Source organism: Pleurodeles waltl, chromosome 3_1 (genome assembly GCF_031143425.1).
Source record: "Pleurodeles waltl isolate 20211129_DDA chromosome 3_1, aPleWal1.hap1.20221129, whole genome shotgun sequence".
In the NCBI taxonomy this organism is placed as follows: Eukaryota; Metazoa; Chordata; class Amphibia; order Caudata; family Salamandridae; genus Pleurodeles; species Pleurodeles waltl.
Genome location: NC_090440.1, coordinates 1,107,212,660 through 1,107,233,766, shown reverse-complemented (window position 1 = coordinate 1,107,233,766; position 21,107 = coordinate 1,107,212,660). Strand labels below are relative to the sequence as shown.

Sequence of the window (21,107 nt, the reverse complement as noted above, 5' to 3'; positions counted from 1 at the left end):
CTGGCAGAACTAGTCCAGGGCTAAGGAAATAGAACTTAATTTTTAATGAAAGATAGGTTTGCAAAGCTTTTCAAAAAGATAGATAGAAATATACAGCATTTAACTGGAGGGGCAAATACGGGGCCAAGAGAATGCAAAGAGCAGCCTCCCGTGCAAAAGAGTCTCACCCAAAGCAAAGTGAAAATAACTTGTGTGCTGGAATATAGCTCTTTCGCTGGAGCACAGTGAGAAAATCCTCAATTTTTGAGACCTGATGCAAGAGTGTAACCCATGATCAAATTTATGATGTTTGCAGCCCACCTGCACTGTCAAGATTGAAAAGTCTACCAAGTCCAGATAGAGAATATAGTTGAGACCACCTAAGCATGCAGGCGTATAGAGCAAAACAGAAGTTTTTTAAAAAGTTTTAATAATTTACAATAAGAAGAGGACACTGGGTTAATTTGAGTCAAAAACGAAAGATCATTATCAATAAAAACTCCCAAAGATTGTACTTTGCATGTTGGGTGCAGAGGTGAGCTTGGATAACTTAGGGAGTGGGGATACAGAGCAGAGTTCCCTTGACCATTCTGGCTCCAACAAAGTAGTATCTCAGATGTATTACAATTCAGATAGTTACACATTATACAGTCTTGAACACATAGAAGACTGTGTTGTCTGACTGGCAGATGAAGAGGTAGATAAAAACTTCAGCCTGAGTAAAAATTCAATGCCATCAGTTTAAGCAGTAAACAAATAACGGAAGGACTGGATCAGAGGAAAAATATAGACATTAAAATGGCTAAGTAAAAATGAGGAATTCTGCGGTATCGCAGAAGACAGGATAGGAAGCAGAAAGGACAATAAGCTACAGACTGGGTTAGATTAGAAAGAAAAAAAGAAAACTTGTCAGCTACTGAGCCTCTGGCACCTATCCAGTCTAGGCGCTGCAGTTGTATACAGTGATTGACCCTATCAAATCCTTACAATAGTTGTAGCAGATTGAAGACAGCAGCGTTGCCCTAATCACAAAGTAACTTTAGTTCTCCGAAAGCTAGGCCTGCTTCTGTGCCCTTCCTAAAATTGATCCCTAGCTGCCAGGTGTTAAGAATGTTATTGTCTTCCAAATACTTAGAAAGTTGATTGGCAACAGGACGTTGAGTCAGTTTTCCCAAACATGATAGCAAAGTAATGGGTCTTTAGGTGTAATTTTTTCATTGGGGGAAGCGATACCTGCTCACCCAAAAGCAGGTTTGCGGAAGGCAGTGTTTGTTGTGACACTGGTTAGACCTTAAGGTAGTTTTCTTTGACTGTCCACCATATGGCAGGTTTCCTGAATGCCAAGGAGGATGAGCTCAGCAGATGGCATCTAGCCAGCCCTAAATGGCATTTGCACTAAGAGGTAGTAAAAGGCATCTTTGCCCAGTGAGGTGTGCCTTGGATAGATATTACTGCAAAGAAACCTCCATGTCAAGCCTTTTGGACTTTAGATTTTCCAGCACAAAGCTCCCTGGGAAGCTCATTTACACCTTTAGTGCTACTCCAGACTCTTCTACATGTTCCTGCCGTTAAGTGAGTTCTAGGTCAGGAGGGACCAGACCTCTCTCATCCTGAAAGCCTTGAGCTGGGTTCAGAGGGTCTGGACATTTGTCTCCTGCTCCATTTTGCTCCTGTGTGCTAGTGTAGGAATCCCATTATATGCTGCAACAGAATCATACCTCCCTGAAGAAACAAAGCAGAGCTCCATATGTGTGCCACCCCGGCGTGCAAGCGTCGGTTGATTTCTTTCTGCACACTTCAGTACAGATCCGGCAGCCTGTTCCTGAACTCCAGGGCTACAGGAGAATTGGTGCCCTGTTCAGCTCAGACTCAGTCCAAGGACTGCAAAATGAGCCACACAATGATGACAATCGGTGGACAGCTAAGTTACTACTCCCTTCCACCACCTCACCTTCCTTCAATAAACTAATTCTGGTTTGTACTTGGACTTGCAAAATACTAGTGATCTAGACACTTCTCCTGAGAGTGAATTACTCGCCACCGGAACCAGCCACAGAGGAAAGTGACCCACTGGCTTTGCTTGTCCACAGGGAGGCAGAAGTATTTGATTTACATTTTCCAACCACTGAGACTAAGTACAACTCAATGATGGAAATCTTACCACCTGTGCCTTCTGTATCATGTCCTTGCCACCATTTAATAAGGCCCCAAAAGACACCCAGAAGGCTTTGCGTGTGAAAATGTGCTTTGCTCCCCAATTAGTCACAGTGAAGTTAGGCGGCACAAGCCAGCCTTAGCCTTTCTTACTCTGCATCCAACCCCTTGGAGTGTAGCGGTCCCTGCGGCCAAGAGCAAGGTCAACTACATGCACTGCTTTCTGTGTCAGCAGATATGAAGTCCATACATTAACCCATTTGGTAAGAGTATTTTCTGCTGCCAGTTTGGTCCTTGGGCCCCTAAACACTGTATGTCCCCTGTGGTGATATCCTTTAGAATATGGACAGATGCTCAGCCAGCTGTCCACGACATTTGTCCATGACAACTGTGGGAATGTCCTTGCTCAAACAGTTCAGAATAAGATGTTATTGAGTATGTTTTGAGGGCCAGGCTTGGCATAATAGACACAGTGGTCCATTCCATGGTTAGCAGTGTTGTGATTAACAAGCATGCCTGGATGCAAGTAACATGGTTTTCCGAAGATGTAAGGACCTCACTGATGTACATGACTTTTGATGAATCCAGATTCTTAGGAGAAAAGACTGACTTGGCTGTACAATGTTGTACAGTGTTTTAAAGACAGCTGCACTATAGCCAACTCTTCAGACTTAGTATCAGTGACCCAGCAGTTCCACCAATAATATAGAGCACTGATGCTATCCCAGCAGCCTAGCATATCCCTGTTGACAACCCTCACAGGTCATGCAACAGCCAGACTGACTTTTCATGGTTCCAGAAGATGTGGTGTAGCAGAGGTCTCGGACACACCAAGGACTGTAGTCTTCAACTTTCTTATCTTCTGCAGTGACTTCAATGCTTCTTTTATGTCCCCTTCATGGTGTACGCTCAGGTGGTAGTGAGCAGGATTATATTTTTCCAACATATCTGCAAACCTGTAACTTTGGATTAGTGGATGTTACACATTTTTTAGATGGCTTACCCAAGCTCCCCCTCACATCTCTCCCAGACCTGCAGTTTTTTACCAAATGGGCCATAGACATTGTCTTGGAGGTGGAAAAAGGTGAGCCATGTTACTCCTGGTAATACTTGGTGTCCAACACACATGGAGGACTGAGGTTGATTTAAAATCTTCATCCACCGAAAAACCTTTTGCTGAAGGAGAAATGTAAGATCCTCATTTTGGCTCAGGTGCTTCGTGCCCTGGATCTAGAAATTGGATGGACTTGCAGGGCATGTTGTTTCATCTACCTGTCTTGCAGACCTACAGACACTACTTTTGATTCATAGTGAGATTGGAGCATTTTTAATTTTCTGTTGTAATCTTCAGCTTCTCCTTGTCCTTTGATTTTTCAAGAAAATCATGCTGATTGTTACAGCCCTTCTTTGCAGATTGGGCATAGCAATATTCCAGTCCCTTGACAAATGACAGTTTAAGTCAATCTTATAGCAGTCTGATGCTGGCCACTTTCTGACAATGGTCGCTCCTTATTCATTTTCTAAAAATATATGTTTATTAACATTTTCACTTGTAGAAAAAACAGATACAATCATACACATTACAATAGCAGGTCAGATTGATTTTCGTCCTCTTCTAATCGGGGTCAGTGGTACAAAACCCATAGTACAGTAATGCAATACAGAATCCTTCAGAAAGTAGTACGGAATGAATTACATGTAACATAATATTGTACATACAAAGAATTCATTGTGCACATGGCAAGAAAACAGCTCTGTGGCTTGCAGCAAAGAATTAAACATGAAAGTACCAAAAAACAGAGCACTCAAAAACAATTTAAGAAAAGAAGTAAACAAACAGTGAGTCCTAAGTGACTGAGTCTACAAGGCACAAAAACAGGAGGGCAAGTAGTGAGGAGGGGCGGAAGTAGGCTGGAAAGGCACAGGTTCGGACCACCCCATGGCGGCCTGTCGGACACACTCAGTGGACAGTCAGAGCAGGACACCGCTTGCTTTGACACCACCATAGCATGGCACACTCACTACCTGAATCAGTCAACCTATTGGAATCCTAACGGCCAATCGCCATTTCTCATTCCTTGTTATGGTCTTGCTTGGACGTACCCTTTCCTCACTCCCAGATGGCGAGCCCTCTGAGGAAAACCCCTAAGGGTCTCCGGACTATCAAATGCTGCCAGCTCCTCAGCCTACAATGGTGCAGTGGGGCATCTGCGGACACTCTGTGCCTCTTCCCTACGCAAAGCATGGTCTTCAGCTGTCGCCCAGTCCAATACTGCTGATTCCTATGTGGCCAACGCTGGCCTAGCGGCAGCTTTCCATGTCAAAGCAGTAAGCCTCTTAGCAACTATAAATGCCAGGTCCAAGAACTGATTACCTACTTTCTTGGGCTGAGGGCGTGGGAACAGGCCTAGCAAACCTCTAAAGTGCAGGGTACATTTCAGTGTAGTGTCTCATTCACTTTCTGTATCACCACCATTCAGAAAATCTGCACATTGGGACAGGACCAGGTCATGTGAAAGGCATCTGCGTTCTCAAAAGCGCAGTGTGGATAGCACCACAGTGTACCCCAATAGGTAGTCATCAGCCTCTTTGGGGTGAGGTAAATCTGATATAAATAATTAAATTGGATGACCTTAGATCGAGTATTATGGGATTTCTTCTGCGGAGAGGCTATCACCTGGGACCAGTCCCTATCTGACAGTGCCTCACCCAGCGCGATGTCCCATAGCGCAATCAGGGATTTCCGAACCAGCCCATTGAGAGCTTGTGTATCCACTGTTGGAAACTGAGTTTTGGTTGCAGTAGTCCCTCCCCCTCTCACGTTTTGCCTGTTTTTTTGATGCAACTTTGACTGAAGTGCACTAGGTTCCTGCTAACCCGTTCCCCAGTACCAGTGTTCCTTCCCCCAAAACAAGACACCTGAACACTTGATCCCCAAGTGGCCAGGCCTTTACACCTTTGTAAGTCCAAAATTAAATGGTCCCTCTGGTACCTCGGTTAGGGGTTCTAAGGAGGGTCCCCCAAGAGCTGCAGCACAGCTTGTGACACTCTAAGGGACCCATCACCAAACTCATACAGGCTGCATGTCGTGGTGCAGCTGAAAGTGAAAACACAGCATGCACACAGCCTGTGTGCCATGTCCCCTAACACTGCGTGCAATATATATGTCACCCCTACAGCTGGCCTTACCAGCCCTAAAGCAGGGTGTCTTATATTACATTTGTGGACATATCTGCAAGAGCAGACATGCCCCCACTATGTCTTTGTTGCTTCTCAGACATAGTGTGCGGACAGGGAAGCCATTTTAATGTGCTAGATACTTGTCATTACGAGTTCCCTATGTGCATGATAGCATCACTGAAAATAAGAATATTTGTTATCAAACATCTTGTATTAATGAACCCTAACTGATGCCAGTGATCAATTTATTGAAACCTACCAGTGACCCATGTGCTGGCTGATCAGTTCTAACTAGCCTGCCACCATCAGACAAGTGTCTGACCCTCAAGGGAGAGAGCCTTTGACCTCGGGCGGACAAAAACAAAGCCTGCTCTTACAGGGGTGTTAGCACACACCTCCCAACAGGATGACCTGTGCATCTGCATTCCTCTGGCTTCCATCAAAGGAGAGGATGCCAACCACCTCTGCCCCAGGGCCCATTTGGCACCTGGACATGTGGGACAATTAGTAGTCAGGAAGGTGTGTCCGACCCCTAAGGTGCGCTGTCTGATGTGGACACAACATTGAGAAATTTGCCCTCTTGATGTTGGCAGATTTAGGAACTCTTGGACAGGGTTATGCCCACTTCCAACAGGAAGTGGTAATATTGGGCTTATAGTGACCGCAGGGATAAGTAGCTCATTGGCTACTACCCTGCTCTCCCCGAAACACCCCTAAATTCAGTATTTATGGGAGCCCCTAGCACCGGGAAATGAGAATCCTGCTGACATACAAAGGACACTCAAGAGCAGCAAAAGCAAAGACTGAGGAAGAAGCACCTGACTTGGCCCCAGCCCTGCCAGCTTGTCTGCTGTTCCCACCGATTTGCCCTAAAGTCGACTTGTCCTGTAGGCTGCTGTGCCTCCAAAAGCCTGGGAGGACTACCTGCCTTCAATAAAGACCCAGCAACTCCTGTAGCTCTGCAGAGCTGATTCCCCGCATCTTGCAAGCACCCCAAAAGACCTGAGAGGACTCCAGACCACAAAAAACGGACATCGGAAAGCACCACTGCACCTGTGCCACCTAGCCTGAGCTGAAGTGGGCCAGTGGTGCCAACGTGGTTCCCCAGCCCTCCAGAAACAGAGTCCACCTTGGACTTGCCCACTTTTGCCTTGCCCACTTTTCCCTCCCCAATGCCACCTGCAACCTCTGCCTAAAGGCCGCCTCAACTGCGAGTGCTCCTGGTGGAGAAAGCTCGACGTCTCATGACATCTCTGCAAACGTTGCCCCTGACCTGTGTAGAAGGTGACCGAAAGTGTCCTCAGGTCCCTGAGCATCTCAAAACTTGAACCCGCCTGTTGGTTCTCCTCGAATGGACTACCTGTCGAAACATGCAGCCTCTTTTCAACCAGACCGATCCCCATTGACTAACATTAGTCACCCAATGCCATACTACACCTCTGCACCTACTTCCCCATTGCCATCCATGTGACCTCTTGGTGTGGTCCTGACCCTTGCCCAATATTTTCCTTTAAGTCCAGGAAACTGGTCCCTTCAGTCGCTGTACTGTACTTGTTTGCCATATTTGTTTTTCCTCTATAGGATAGCATTGCAGCTTCCAAAAATTGCACTGTCTTCAAAACTGTAAAGATTTTTCTTGCAAAACATACTTAACTGATCAAATTGATTCTGGTGCCAAAATGTATATAAAGATGCTTGTTATTTTTGTAAATTGGTCTGGATCTCCTTGAGGTGTGTGTCTCATTTATTAACTGTGTGTGTATTTGCAGATGTCTAACAATCCTCTCTGATAAGCCTAAGGCTGCTCGACCACACTACCCCCTAAGAGAGCACCTTGGGATTGCCACAGCAAGCCCCTGTCCACTATTAAGGGAACCCGTGGACTCTTTGCACAGTATATCTGATTTTGATACACAATATAAAGAGCCAACTTCCAACAGGCAAGAGAGTAAGCCGAAATCTCTGCAAAGAGGAAACCATGTCCTTCAGTATGGCACCGAAGATGGCCACAAAAAATGTCCACCCTCACCAATTCAAAGCCTTGTTCAACTGCTATGTTTCGCTGGCAGAATCATGAGTCAAGTCCTCATCTCTCTACCAAATATATTGGATTCCATAGGTGGACACCGACTTGCATGCAGCAGCCTATCCTTCCAACCTGAGCTCACAGTAGTGACAGCTGCCACTACTGTTGTATTGCGAAGTTCACCTTGGAGAGGTGGAGATCAGGGATTTCTACTCCCCAGTGGAACAAAAGCTCAGCATCCATCTTCAGAGCCAAACAGATGGCACAAAGCTCTAGAATGGCTTTCTCCCATTGATCAGGGAGGGGCCTTTGTAGTTCCTGACAGGCAGCTCAACCAACATGTGATACTGCAGCAAGCAGGGTTGCATGGGGTCTTCAACCTTGTGCCAGAAGGCACCTTGGATTTGAAGATGGCTGGTTTGTCATGTTGATTTCCTTGTTGGTCAGTCATCTGGCAGGGTTGCTCTGCGCTGCAGTGGACAAGCTCAGCAGACATCAACTGGCAGATGATAGGAGGAGCCTTCACCCCACTGTGGCTCAGGATTTCTTCAGCCAGTGGTGAGTACCCAAGCTGAAACTTTTCACCATCACCACCGATAACAGTAGTATAACAAATACTGTGAGCTGGATGTCCACCGCTAACTATCCCACCTCAGGTTTTGAGGAAGATATGAAAAGACCAGGCTCAAATTATCTTAATAGTTCAGGTTTGGTCCAGCAAAGTGTAGTACCCACAGCTATTGATTGTGACCATTAGTCCTCCGATCCCTTTACTTCTTTGAGAGGACCACCTGTCTCCGCACCAGTACAAAGTCCTGCACTTGAAACTCCACATCCTACATCTTCGTGCATGGAGAATGAACAGAGACAATGGACCAGAATCAACTAGACACCCTTTGGCTAAATCTTTCTATTTGGTACAATGAGCAAAACGTGTGGCCTGGCACATGGTCCATCAGCTTGATCCTCTGCAGACCAAACGGTTTGATGTTTTATTGTTTGTTAGATGTTTGGCCCAGCAGTGCTTTGCTGTGGTCACACTTAAAGGTTATATGTCTGCATTAAGTGACTTTTTTACGTGTGCAGTTGTGATGAGATTTCTGAAAAGACTGATACACTGGTTTCCACTGACCCCTTTCATTATGATTCAATAGAACCTAAGTGTGATCATTACATTTATGTTCACACCATTTGAACCCTTGCATAGTTGTTATCTGCCGCTCCTCATAATCATTCAGATTTTCCTTTATCACAGTTAGCTGTGCACAGTGTCGTTGAACTGCAGGTGCTGTCAGTGCACTCTTGGTGTACTATTTTCTTTCCTGGCAAATTGGTGCTGAGGGCTTGAGCTTCCTTTCTGTTGAAGGTTACATTGCCCTTCCACATGGATAAACCCATCACCCTTCTCGCCTTTTCTTTCTGCCTCTAAAGTGGAGAAGCTTCACCAGTTAGACTCAGAGGTCCAGCTTTTACATCAAGCATACAAGCAAGTACTGAATTAATTAATTGACCATATTTTGTGTGCTGAGAAGTGTAATGTGTTACATGAGCTAACACTTTCCAGGTAGATTGCCCAGTGCATAAAGACTTACTATGTCCTGACCAAGGAGTTCCCCGCCGCCCCCCAACACCTCTATGGCCTGTGGGCTCATTCCACCAGAGGCAAAGGGGGCTTTGTAGAGATATGAACATGGTGTGTTGTCCTGGTAACAGAGTTTAATTCCAGTTTTACATCAATTGAAATGTGTGCGAATAGAGTCAGTTGGTTAGAGCAGCATAAGGAGATCTGCTGTATGTAATGGTTTTGGATATGTTGATGGAATATAAGGACTTCCAAGGACACTGTAATCTAGAATCCTCTTTTTAGTGTCCCTTTCCTAGAGATTCGTAAGCCTCTTACACAGGCATCTGTACATAAATTCACCAAACACAATAGCTTTAAAAGTCAGGTCTGCAGAAATAGCAGTCATTTCAGTCATTTTTCTCACTCGGCCCTGCAGGGTTTTTTGGTGTTGGTCCTCTCCTCAGATAATACCATTTTTTGAGAGGTATTATTTGTTTATATACTCAAAAGGCGATGAATTTTTAGATAGAAATATCCATCAACCTTCAGTAATGCTCTTCTTGATACATGCTGTTTTTTGCCTTCAATTTCTCACTGCTTTCTCTACTCTCTGTTATGCAGATTGTTCTTCTGCAACTGTTTAAAGGGTCCCAAGTTAGATTTGACATATTATCACCTCCAATCTATTCTGGTTGAATCGCATTTGACGGTACGTAACAGTGCAAGACAGAACTGACTTAAGCGCTTAGGTGCTGTGCCTGTATGCAGCTACACTCTTTCACTTTTGTGGTGGGGTGAGGCTGTTACGATGCCTAATGGCACCATCTCCTGGTGCACAGATCGAGTCTGCCCTTATAGATTTTTCAAAGGAGCATTTTGCAGTTTGAAAATGTAAGCAACTTTTATTTTGAAAATGCAGATGCAGAATTTTAAAGTGCATTTTTTTCAGACACAGTGTCATTTGTCTGTGTTCGAGTGCAGCCTTGGAGGATAGTTACGTTTTGTGTATACACCACTCTTTTTTCATACTCCCTGCTAATATGCTGTAACTTGCCCTCCTGTGCATTTCAATGTTTTTCTTTATATCCCCCTATATTGCTTAGTTCCTGTGTTTCTCATGGTCTGCCATAATTCTAATGGGTACTGAAAGTGTAGAAGATGTTTTACGCAGTTGAACTGTGCCTGCTGCTGTTCTTCATTTTTCCTCCATTTTTATTGCTTAGGTACTTGTATAGAAACAAAGATCTCATCAGAACAAAAAGGGAGGAGATCAGAAGACTGAAGGGGAGAGTAGCATTCTTGCAACAGAAAATGGAAAGGTATGGATATCCTGAGACCTTTATTTGCAGTTCAGTCTTGCTCTCTTTGAACCTCTTATTTGTATCTCTTGTTATTGCTCCTGTTGTATTTGATTGACATTCACTTTTGAATTCTACGTATGCCAGGGCAAACATTGGAAATGTAATCAGTAACAGGTTCTACAGATCGCCAGACACTGAATTAAGAAAATAAGTATTATAGCCATTAATTAGTTTTTCACTGCAAACTTATGTTGGAGCTAGGACAGCAGATGTTACTCAGTTCTTGGATTTTCAAAGTTCATTTAAAGCTGAAGTGCAAAATGTTGAAGCATTAACCACAGTGAAGAAAAGTTGCAGTGCTATTAAAGCACTTGAAAGTGTAAAAACATGGACCACCGAATAGTAATAGTCCTAAAAGCCGTAGGGATGGTGGTGAGAAGGGGTAACATGGACACAATTTGTCTGGCTTAGCTACATCACTACTAAAATCACCTAGTTCTAGATCCATTATAATGTGTGTAGAATATAAAGAAAGTATTCAGTCTACGCAGTGGGTTGCAACTGGACTTCTGGTTAATGAAACTTATGCATGTATACCTTCCTTAGTTGCTTGATGTTAAAACAGTAAGGAACTCCTTATTGAAAGCAAAGTGAAGCTGTATAAGTTAATTGTATGCAAAGTATAAGAACTCCAATAGCAGAATACCTCACAAGCATGGCCTGTATTTAATCTGCACCTATAAATCTAGTTGGTTAATAATAAACCAAATATATTGGCCTACCCGTAGCTAAATTGCTTAGCAAACATATCTGCATTCAGATTCACTTGGACCAGTAATACCTCATTGGGCAAGATCAGTATAAACTCTTATTTCTGATGTATATTTTTAATGCTGATTCCTTATGATGCGAATCTCTACCTTTTACTCCAGGCAGTGGCACTGTTTCCTCCTTCAGGACTCCATCTTGCCTCTGGACAGGACGGCACAGAGCCCATGTATGGAAATCCAAAGCTCCACTACTACAGATTGTTTTGTTTATCAAAATGTATTTGTCTTTTTTGGCATTGTGGAGGCATGCCTCCTCTGAAGACAGCAGGATTCAAGTTGTGCTGATCTTGTTGCAAGCATATGTCAGCCACAGACCTGCATAGTGGCTGTATTTGGTGCTTTTTCTCCGAGCATGACTAAGTTCTGCAACATATGCCCCCTGATGCCTCTTTAGGCCTTCACATTGGCCAAACTTGAGGTAACTAAGCGCAAAATTCTGGCTTGGACCCCCTCCAAGTTATTGGGCCTTTTGAAAGTCCAAATTGAAGTCTGAAGACAGTTTGAGGAGAATACGAGAAGAAGTATGCAAAGCGTTTTGAAGTCTAGACGTTCCTTCTCCAGGAGGAGGTCGCATAGTCAGCGTTTGAGGAGCCAGACTACAACTATGTATCCTCCTCAGTTCAAATTCCGAATCTGGAGCTGAGGCATCAGACTTCTCTGCGTCATTGTTGAGACTGCCGCAAATTGCGGCTATGAATGAGGCTATGCTGCAACTCAACAACATTGTTCTTGATCCCTCCTCTGCACATTTGAACTTCATGGATCTGCTACGCCTCCAGCTGGACTTCTATTGGCAAACTATCTCCCTGACGCCAAATGAAGGCAGGCCACTCTGCTGTCAACATGAGACATTGACACCACTGCAGTGGTGCAGACTCCACAGGTTCTTCCTCCATTGGCGTCGCCCATAACTGATTTTGATGTGAGTTTCAGAACTGGAGCCAGATACAGTAAACCCTTTCCCATCAATAAAGCTCCAACTCCTTTTGAGGAAGTCTCACTCCAGGCCCCTGCCCTGTCTGCAATATTTCTGATAGGCGAAGGCTCTTTTTGGAATAGATTCTGATGACCAATGCCTTGCTACTCAGAATGAAAATGATTAGGAAGAGACAGATCGCTTGTTCCCTCTCATTACACTGATGCTGGCTTATATCTTGATATTCATAACGCCAATGGATACCTCGTCGGAAACAGAATTGATGTATTCCTTGGGACCTTAAACAGAAGAGAGTACATCTTTTGCAGTGGTGGCACACAAGAATGGATTTGTGACATAGACAAAAATCCTGCTAACTAAATTTTTGCAGTCTACGCCTTCAGGGCCTTTGCTCTCGTTTAACAAAGCCAGTTCATGTTTGTCCTTCATGGTGGTTTGGCTTGATCCCACCAGTGAGTCTAGTGTTTGCTCCATTAATGCTGTTTGTGTTCTAGTTCACTACACATGCTTCCTTTAGGATATGGCAGGTGAGGTTTTACTCGCATTCTGAGAAAACTTAAGCTCCTTTGCCCATGCAGTGTTGGATGGCCAGGAAATTACTAAGTAACTTTTATTTGTCTGACTTGGATCCCATGTGTTTTGTTGCTTGTGCTATGCGGGCCAGTACTGTCCTCAGACACCATGCTTCAGTGCAGTCCACCAGCTTTTCTGGGAAGCATTTCAAAGCCTTTTATGAGCTTGCCCTTTGATAGGGCTAAACTGTTTAACTAGAAAGCAGTCATCGCTCTTGTACCCTTAAAGAACACAAGAGCTACTGCTTGCTCACTAAGGTTACTTTTTCCCACTTGCCAATTCTATCTGCAGTATCAGAAGTTCAGAGGGTACTCAAGGGGCCTTGCTTGTCTCCAGAGGCTGCCCTCTCAACCTGTCAAGCAGCAAGTTCAACTTTTTTATAGTTTCATGGGCAGTTATAAGAGACTAATTCTGCAACAGAAGGCGTAAACCAGCTTCTTCTTTTCGACCAGCACCATCAATAAGCCACTTCAGCTTCACCTCAGATAACCAATGCAGTTCAAGTTCACATCTGCCTTCCCACTGGTGCTCAATTATGGCAGATCAATGGACTCTTTAATTTGCTCAGCAAGTTTATGTCCTTTTTTTCTAGACACCCTCCCTCATTTCTCTTACTACTGCTCAGACATTAGAGGATCATGCTGTTGATTTCTTCAAAGAAGTGATGATGAACGGAACAAGTGAAATCATCACTGACAAGGAGAGGTCTCTAGGTTTCCACATACTTTCTGATACCCTAGAAGGAGTAAGGCCTAAGACCATTTTTAGACTGCAAATTACAGATGCCAACCTGACTTGAGGCACATCACTTTCCCTGCCTTTTAAGAAGTACCCATTAGTTATGGGTTAATGCTCTCTGTTGGGGAGGTCACCTGGACTATGTGGACTGTGTGGAGATCAGACGCCTCTTGTGTCCATTTGAGCAGTGCTGTCACATCACCTGCACCTCAAGGGGAGGTGGATCCAGATGCTAATAGACAGCAGGACCACCATGTGATACTTAAGCAGAGTGGTGTGGGATTTCATACCCTTTGTCTGAAAGCTCTTAAGGCTATGGTGACAACTTGAACTTCATGGCAGGTCACCTGTCAAAATCCCTCAGCATCAGATCAGACAAGCCCATCTTGTCAATCATGAGTGATGTCTGCTTCGGAAAGTATTACAGAGTATCTGTGCTAGGTAAGGGGCACCATTGATAGACCTGTTTGCTATTCCCAAAAACACGCACTGTCTAGCCTTCTATGTTCTAGAGTTTCCCACTTGTGGGTCTCTATTAGATGTTTTCCATATTTGATGGACCACTGGCCTCCAATACACATCCTTGCCTCTGCTGCTGATCTCGGGGTCCTGACGAAAGTCTAGTAGGACCAAACACAGTTGATCTTGTTGGCCTCAGATTCGGCCGGGAGAGCTTGGTATTCCGAATTGCTGAGCTTGATCATCTGCCCTCCATTTTGACTTCTTTTTGAGAGGATCGGCTGTTCAAGCAGCAGGGCAGGCTACTCCATCCACAATCTACACTTCCATGTGTGGAGAATGAACAGAACCAACAGAGTGCTTTTTTGATCTTCCATCAGTAGCAGTAGATGTAATTCTGGCTGCATGCCCACATTTACCAAATCCATTTTTTCAGGCCATTGGGTTAAGTTTGTTGTGGGTGGGAGGGAAGGCACGTCAGTCCACTAAAGGTGAACCTTTCTGTAGTTATTTGTTGTGTCTTTGCCCAGCAATACTTTGCTTTAGGTACAGTTAAATGCTAATTATCTGCACTTGTGGTCTTCGTTTGTTTGCCTGATTATCCCTCTTTATTGAGCGCATCCTTTGCGATTCATTTTCTTTTGTTTGAAGGCTCTTGCATGTTTTCCTCAGCTCCCTTTATCATGCTGCAGTGGGACCTTAATTTTATTCTAAGGTTTCTCCTTTTTGTACCTCTTCACAGCTGCACTCTAGGATTCTTTGCTGTGACGACTGTTGCTCATTGCAATCACTTCTGTGCCATATCCCTTAGTTTCATAATTTGTAAGTCCAGCTTCCATATACTACTTTATTTCCTGGCAAGCTGGTACTTATGATCCGTGCATCCTTGTTTCCGAAAGTACTGTCACCCTTTCACTTTTGGCAATCCAATAGAAGCATGTGTGCATTTTTCCAACACAGCCTTCTTAAGACACTTTGAGGGTACCACTGGTTGGACCCGCAGTTTGCCCTTAATCCTACATTGATGGGACAAAGGAGTTCCTGCTGGATGACCATTTTTTTGTTTGGCTTGCTGGAGTGAGAAAAGGAAAGGCAGTCCAGAAACAGACCTTATGACAAATTGTGCACTGCATCAATCTGTTATACCTTGACGTAAAAGACACCTATTCAGGGCCTTGGAGTGTATTTCGCCAAGGCTACTCCACAACCTTAGCTCGGAATGTTCCTTGTTTGAACATTTGTCTGGCTATTATATGGTCATCCATCTATACTTTAACTAGGCACTACTGTATTGATTCTGAAGGCAGTAGAGAGGAACATTTTGCATACTTGTTCTTCTGGACATTCAGGTGTAACCTCATCTCAGAACCAACTCAATTGACGAGGCTTTGCTTTGACTTCAGTTCATAAGTTGAGGAATCTGCAGTTAAAGGTATCCATAAGAATAATAATATTTGAGGCACATGTGGCTGTAAATTCACTTGCTGTGAAACTCTTGCCATCTAGTGTGGCACCCGCATGTGTGCAAGTTTTACTTCAAAGAAGTCTTTCGAGTCATGAGGTACTGTTACTCCTCCTACTGCTGGTATTGCTCATGGTAGTCAGGTTCAGGCGTGTACTCCTGTGCTCTGGTTCAAAACCATTATGGTGCTGTTTTATGTCTACATGGATCCTTCCCTCTGCCTGTATTGTTTCTCAATTGCATTCCTCTTTGTTCTTCATCTTGGGTTGACAGTTCAACAGTTCCAGCCTCAACTAGATGACTGTCGACCTCAGACCTTCGGGCCTCCTTACGTCTCCCGACCACATCCCCATCCTCCCACCATCCCTCACCAGTGATGAAATGGACACCATTCTGCTACTGTCCTTGCTGTTATGTGAAATACCCTTAGACCGACCTCCATCAGGTCTGCAATTTGTGTCCCGAACACAAGTTTGTGTGCTATGTATGCTTCTCAGTCTGCTCTAAGAAAACCCTTTGCAACTGTCTGGCTCAACATCTTGAGATGTTGCGTAGTTGTGGGGACAAAAACACCCTGGGCCTCATCAGTCTACAGAACATCGAGGAGGAACACCACCCACAACTGTCAGCCATTTGAGGAGGCTTTCTCCTCTGACGACAGCTCCGATCTGGAGATCGAGGCTCTTCCACCAGCGCAGCCAGCCATGAGTACGGCACTCCCACCCGCTCAACACTGCTTGCAAGCTGAGCAGCTCCTTTCTAAAGGATGTCCAGCCGCTCTGGAGCACCAGAGATTGGCTGCTCGGCCACCACTGCCTTTAGGGACGTGTTCAGCCCTGACCACCACCTTTAAACGCAATGCTCTGCTTCGACGCCATTGGTGCCCACCTTGGAGCTGACTCAACCGTCGACGCTGTCACATTCGGTGCTGACCACCAAGATCAGCCACGGCTCAGGTACCATCAATCTGATCATCCTTAAATTTCAAGAGTAGATTGATGCCCGCCAGAAACACGCAATGGTACATCTCCACACGGACTGGATTTCCACCTGCCCTTTGGGGCCTGCTGTTCAGCCATCCAAACATCAGCTGTTCTTCGAGGAAGTCTTGGAATTGCCACTTCCACCCAATCAGTGCAAGAAAGTGGACCAGGCTACTAGCCCTTTGCCCTTCACTCTCCCACGACCACCCTTAAAGCGGTTACCTTTCCCACCCACTTCTCCAGGCAACCCTTGCCCATATACATCTCAAATGTCACCTCAGTCTGACATGGTGGGGGCAGGAAGAAAGGGTACCTTAGACGCTCCTCTTGCAGGGTGATCCCTGGGACGTCCTATGATGCTGACCTACAGAGGGCCACAGATCCCGATGGCTCCTCATCCTACCATGCACTGATTGGTATGGTTGCCTCTTTTGGCAAGGTGGATCTACACAATGAGCCTTTAGAGGATGAGGGAGGATGGCTTTCTTTTAGCGAACCTATCCTCCACCTACTGTTTCACCCATTACATCAACATGCTCAGGGGCATGCTACGTCATTCTCCTGAAATCTTTCACAACCCTTTATGCGCTAAGGTCATCACAGCTAGGGGGGACAAGTAATGCAAAGCTTACCCTGCGGATCCCTTGTACATTTGTGGCAAGCTCTGCCCGACCTCTTTAGTTGTCACTAGTTCTCAAAAGAAGGCTAACTCACAGGTTACTGGTGATACACACCCCCACTCAGTCAAAGAGAGTGAACGAAAATGCTGTGGATAAGAGGGTACTGTGCAATCGACCAACCATTGGTGGATGGCCAGTTCTTTTGTACTGTTCTCCACATATGACCATGCCCATTAAAATAAGTGGATGCAGCTCCACCAACATTTCCCAGAGGAGCACAGGAAAAGGGGCTATGAGATAGTCTGAGTTAATTGGAGGCTCAAAGACCACCACCTTTGAGGCCTTCAATGCTTACCAGTGCCCACAGGCCCTTCAGTCCTCTCCCAGAGGCTACGTTAAAGCATCCTACAGGGGCAACAACAGAAAAGGCTGGGGTAAAGAGGTCTTCCCCCTTAGGGGCTTCCACAGCCACCAAGTCCTGACTTGCCTGCTCCCCCTCCCCCCAAAAAATATCACACAACATCTGTAGGGGGCACCGACAAAGGTTCTTTACTATTTGGTAGTCACCTCCGACCACTGAGTGTTGGATATTATCCACCATGGTTATTGTTAAGCTCATTTCTATGCCTCCCACCATTCCACCTTGCAAACACAGACTCTCCCGGTAACATCAAAGTCTACTCATGGAAGAGGTCCAATCGCTACTTCTCAAAGGGGCCATAAAACCCTTCCCCCACCACCATGAGCAGTGCATGGAAGTATACTCTCTCTATGTCCTGTTACCCCAAAAAAGGAGGTTTGCTTTGATTCTGGACCTCAGACCCCTAAACGAGTACATTCCTTCATACCCCATCCACACAGTTACTCTTCAGAATGTCATCTTGCTGCTTGCTGTGACTTTAGGCCGCACTCAACTTTAAGGACTCGTATTTCCACATATGAATGCACAGAACAAATCACTGGTATCTTAGGCTTGTAGTCATCAGAAAGCATTACCTGTTCAAAGTGCTCCCCTTCTGGGTCACCACTGCTCCCAGGGTGTTCAACAAGTGCCTTGCGGTGGTGGCAGGTCAGCTGCGCCCAAGTCTTCACTTATCTGGATATCTGGCTCCCCAAGAGTGCCACCCATCAAAACTGTTGCAAGCACACATAGGTCACGATAAACCTCTTTCACAAGCTAGGGTTTACCTTCAACGCTACAAAATCCCACCTCCAATCCACCCAGATACAGCCCTACCTGGAGGCAAGCCTCAATTCAGAATTTGGCCCACCTTATCCAAATGCTGCCAGGATACAGTTGTTCCAGGCACTAAACCCTCATTTTCAACCAGACCACCAAGTCATGGTCAGGACAGTCATATCCCTCCTTGGTATGAAAGCCTCCTCTATTTACATAGTGCCCCATGCTAGGTTACACATTTGCCCATTGTAGGAGTGCTTGATGCCTCAGTGGTCCCAAGCAGAGGGTCATTAAGGTGATCTAGTGTAGATCGGCTGCTGTACTTGCTGTTCTCTGCAATGGTGGAAAATGAACAACCTGTTGCAGGAGTGGCTTTTTCTCAACTCAGTTCTGCAGAGAACCATTACAGTGGACACCTGCCTTGCGGGATGTGGTTGGCACTTGCAGGATCTGTCTGTCCAATGTCCGTGGGAACCCAGTTTACATGGGTCTCCACATCAGTTACCTGCAACTGCTTAGCTGTTCCACCTCCATTAAAAGATTTTACCCCCACTTGTCTGGCAAGGTAATCCTCATCAAAAAAACATGACTGCCATTTGTATTCTGCCAAGGGACTCGATTTTGAACCCTCCCTCCCCCTCCTCCCCGCTATCTCTCCTAGCCCAGAGCATTTGGCAGTGGGCTCTCCGACATAAGATGCAGCTGCTATCAGAATACGTTCCAAGAGTATCCAGCAACATTGCCGACCTCCTCAGCAGGATGCAGCAACACGTCAATGAGTGGGAACTCTACCCATAAGTCCTTCTCTAGTACTTCTGCCATTGAGGACTCCCAGAGATATACCTGTCCGCATGACAGAAAATGCCAAATGCTCAAGCTTCGCCTCCAGGTTCCCACAGTCCAGGAACAATGCACTATTTATGAGTTGGTTAGGGATATTTGCCCTTGCTTTTCCTTCTTTCCCACGACTTCCATTCGTAGTTCGAAGGCTTTGATAGATGTCTCTCACCCACATTTTGCTGGCTCCCACTTGGGCCACCAATCCTTGTTCACCACTCTGCTTGAGTCCTCAGTGATTCCACAGGACAGGCTCTACAACAGGCTGGACATTCTCACATGGAATATGCAGAAATCAGGCACCCAGACTCCAGGTCTCTCAATCTTGCATTCTGATTCCAGAAGTCCTGAAATGTGTTTACCTTTGTCTTCAACCGGAATGGATGAGCATTCTCAAAGATGTTTGCAGGCCTACTAGCCATGCCTGTTATGTTGAAAAGGGGGAAGAAGTTATTCTACTACTTTTACTCAAAACACATTGACCCTTTAATAGCCATAGTGCAGGATATTGTCTGCTACCTACTTCACTTGCAGCCTTGTGGTTTGGCTTTCCTTTCCATATAACAACACCTAGCTGCTGTAGCCGGGTATCTTCAGGACAGGCAACACATTTCCCTCTTCAGAATACCAGTTATTAAAGCTTTCATGGAGGGTCTCAAGAAAGTCATTCCTCCTTGGGTCCATCAGTCCTGACATGGAACCTCAGACTTACGGGCCCTCTGTTCAAACCCCTCCAGTTTCTCTCTTGGAAGGTGACTTTTCTGGTTGCCATCACTTCACTCAGGCGTGCAATTAGCCTTAGAAGAACCATTGTTCCAGATACCGAGGTATAGGGCTGTACTTCGCACCAAACCCAAATTCCTCTCTAAGGTGGTCTTACAGATTCCACCCTAATTAATCCATTGAACTCCATGTATTTTTCCTACAACCTGACACAGTTGCGGAACGGTTTCTCATACTTTGGATGTTTAGCGAGCCCTCAAGTACTAAATTGTCAGATCAAAACTGTCTAGGAAAACACAAAAGCTCTTTGTTGCTTTCTCCAAACCTGACAAAGGGATGCCCTATCCAATTCAGGCATTGCAAGATGGTTTGTAAGGTGCATCCAGACATTCCATGCTAAAGCTTAAAGGACCTTTCCCATTACTTTTAAAGCCCACCCCATTATGAAAAGGAAAGCTTCTATGTCTCCCCTTGGGGAACATTTCAATAGCGTACATCTACAAAGCAGCTCCCTGGTCCGCATCACATACTATTCCAAAGAACTAGTGTGTGGATGTGCTAACCTGCAAACAAGCCAACGCTGGCCAACAAGTATTCAGTACACTTTTTCTACTGCAACTGTTACAGGCTAGCCACCGCTTCTGGGAGGACTGCTTTACATTCTAGGCACAACATGTGTATTTACAGCAACAGATGTCTCGAATGGAAAATGTTACTTACCCGGTAAGCATCTGTTCGTGGCATGTAGTGCTGTAGATTCACATGTGCCCACCCAACTCCCTGGACAGCTGTTGCAGTTGCAGTGATATTTGATGTGATTTAAACAAAGTGCACTGGGTTCCTGCTATCTAAGTCCCCAGAGCCAGATTTCTTTCCCTAAAACTGTATTGTTGTTCTCCAATTGGCAATACATTTCAGCACCCCTGTAAGTCCCTGGTAAAATGTACCCCAGGTACCTAGGGCATGGGTACCAAAGATGCTCCCCAAGGACTGCAACTTGTATTGAGCCACCCTCTGGAACTCCTCACCTAGCTCAGGCAGACGGTCATTGAAGGCTGTGTGTCTTGGTGCAGCTAAAAGTGAAAACCCTACAGGGTACACTGCCTGTGTGCCATGCACCCTAACACTATATGCAAGTCACCCTTACAGCCCTAAGCCAGGGCAGATATGCCTACTATGTCTTTGTTCATTCTTAGACATAGAAGGTGATCAGGGAAACGTAAGTACATGTGCTGAACACTAGACACTACAGGTTACCCAGTTGCATGATGGCTTCACTGAAGATAGGGGTGTTTGGTATCAAACATCTCCTATTAATAAACCCTCAGTGATTCCAGTAATGAATTTATTAATACATGCAGCTAGAGGGCACCTTAGAGGTGCCCTCTGAAAAATCTACCAATTAACTGTGTGCTGGATGACTAGTTTTAACTAGCCTGCTACCAACAGACACGTTTCTGACCCCCAGGCAGGAGAGCCTCTGCTCTCAGGCCGCCAGGAACAAAGCCTGCTCTGTTCCCAGAGGGATGACCTGCAAATCTGCATTCCAAGGCAGGGGGCT

At 45.4% G+C, this 21,107-nt stretch overlaps 1 protein-coding gene across 5 annotated transcripts in view; it reads left to right on the top strand.

Moving 5' to 3' along the window:
• USP28 (ubiquitin specific peptidase 28) overlaps positions 1-21,107 on the top strand; it is a 427,404-nt gene that overhangs the window by 148,879 nt on the left and 257,418 nt on the right. For all 5 annotated transcript variants that reach the window (XR_011201488.1, XM_069224386.1, XM_069224385.1 and 2 more), the window contains exon 12: positions 10,127-10,222. Coding sequence is in view for 4 of the 5 variants with exons in the window: in XM_069224386.1 (XP_069080487.1) it covers positions 10,127-10,222 (96 nt within the window). In the remaining variant the exon portion in view is untranslated. The remainder of the gene's footprint in view (positions 1-10,126; positions 10,223-21,107) is intronic.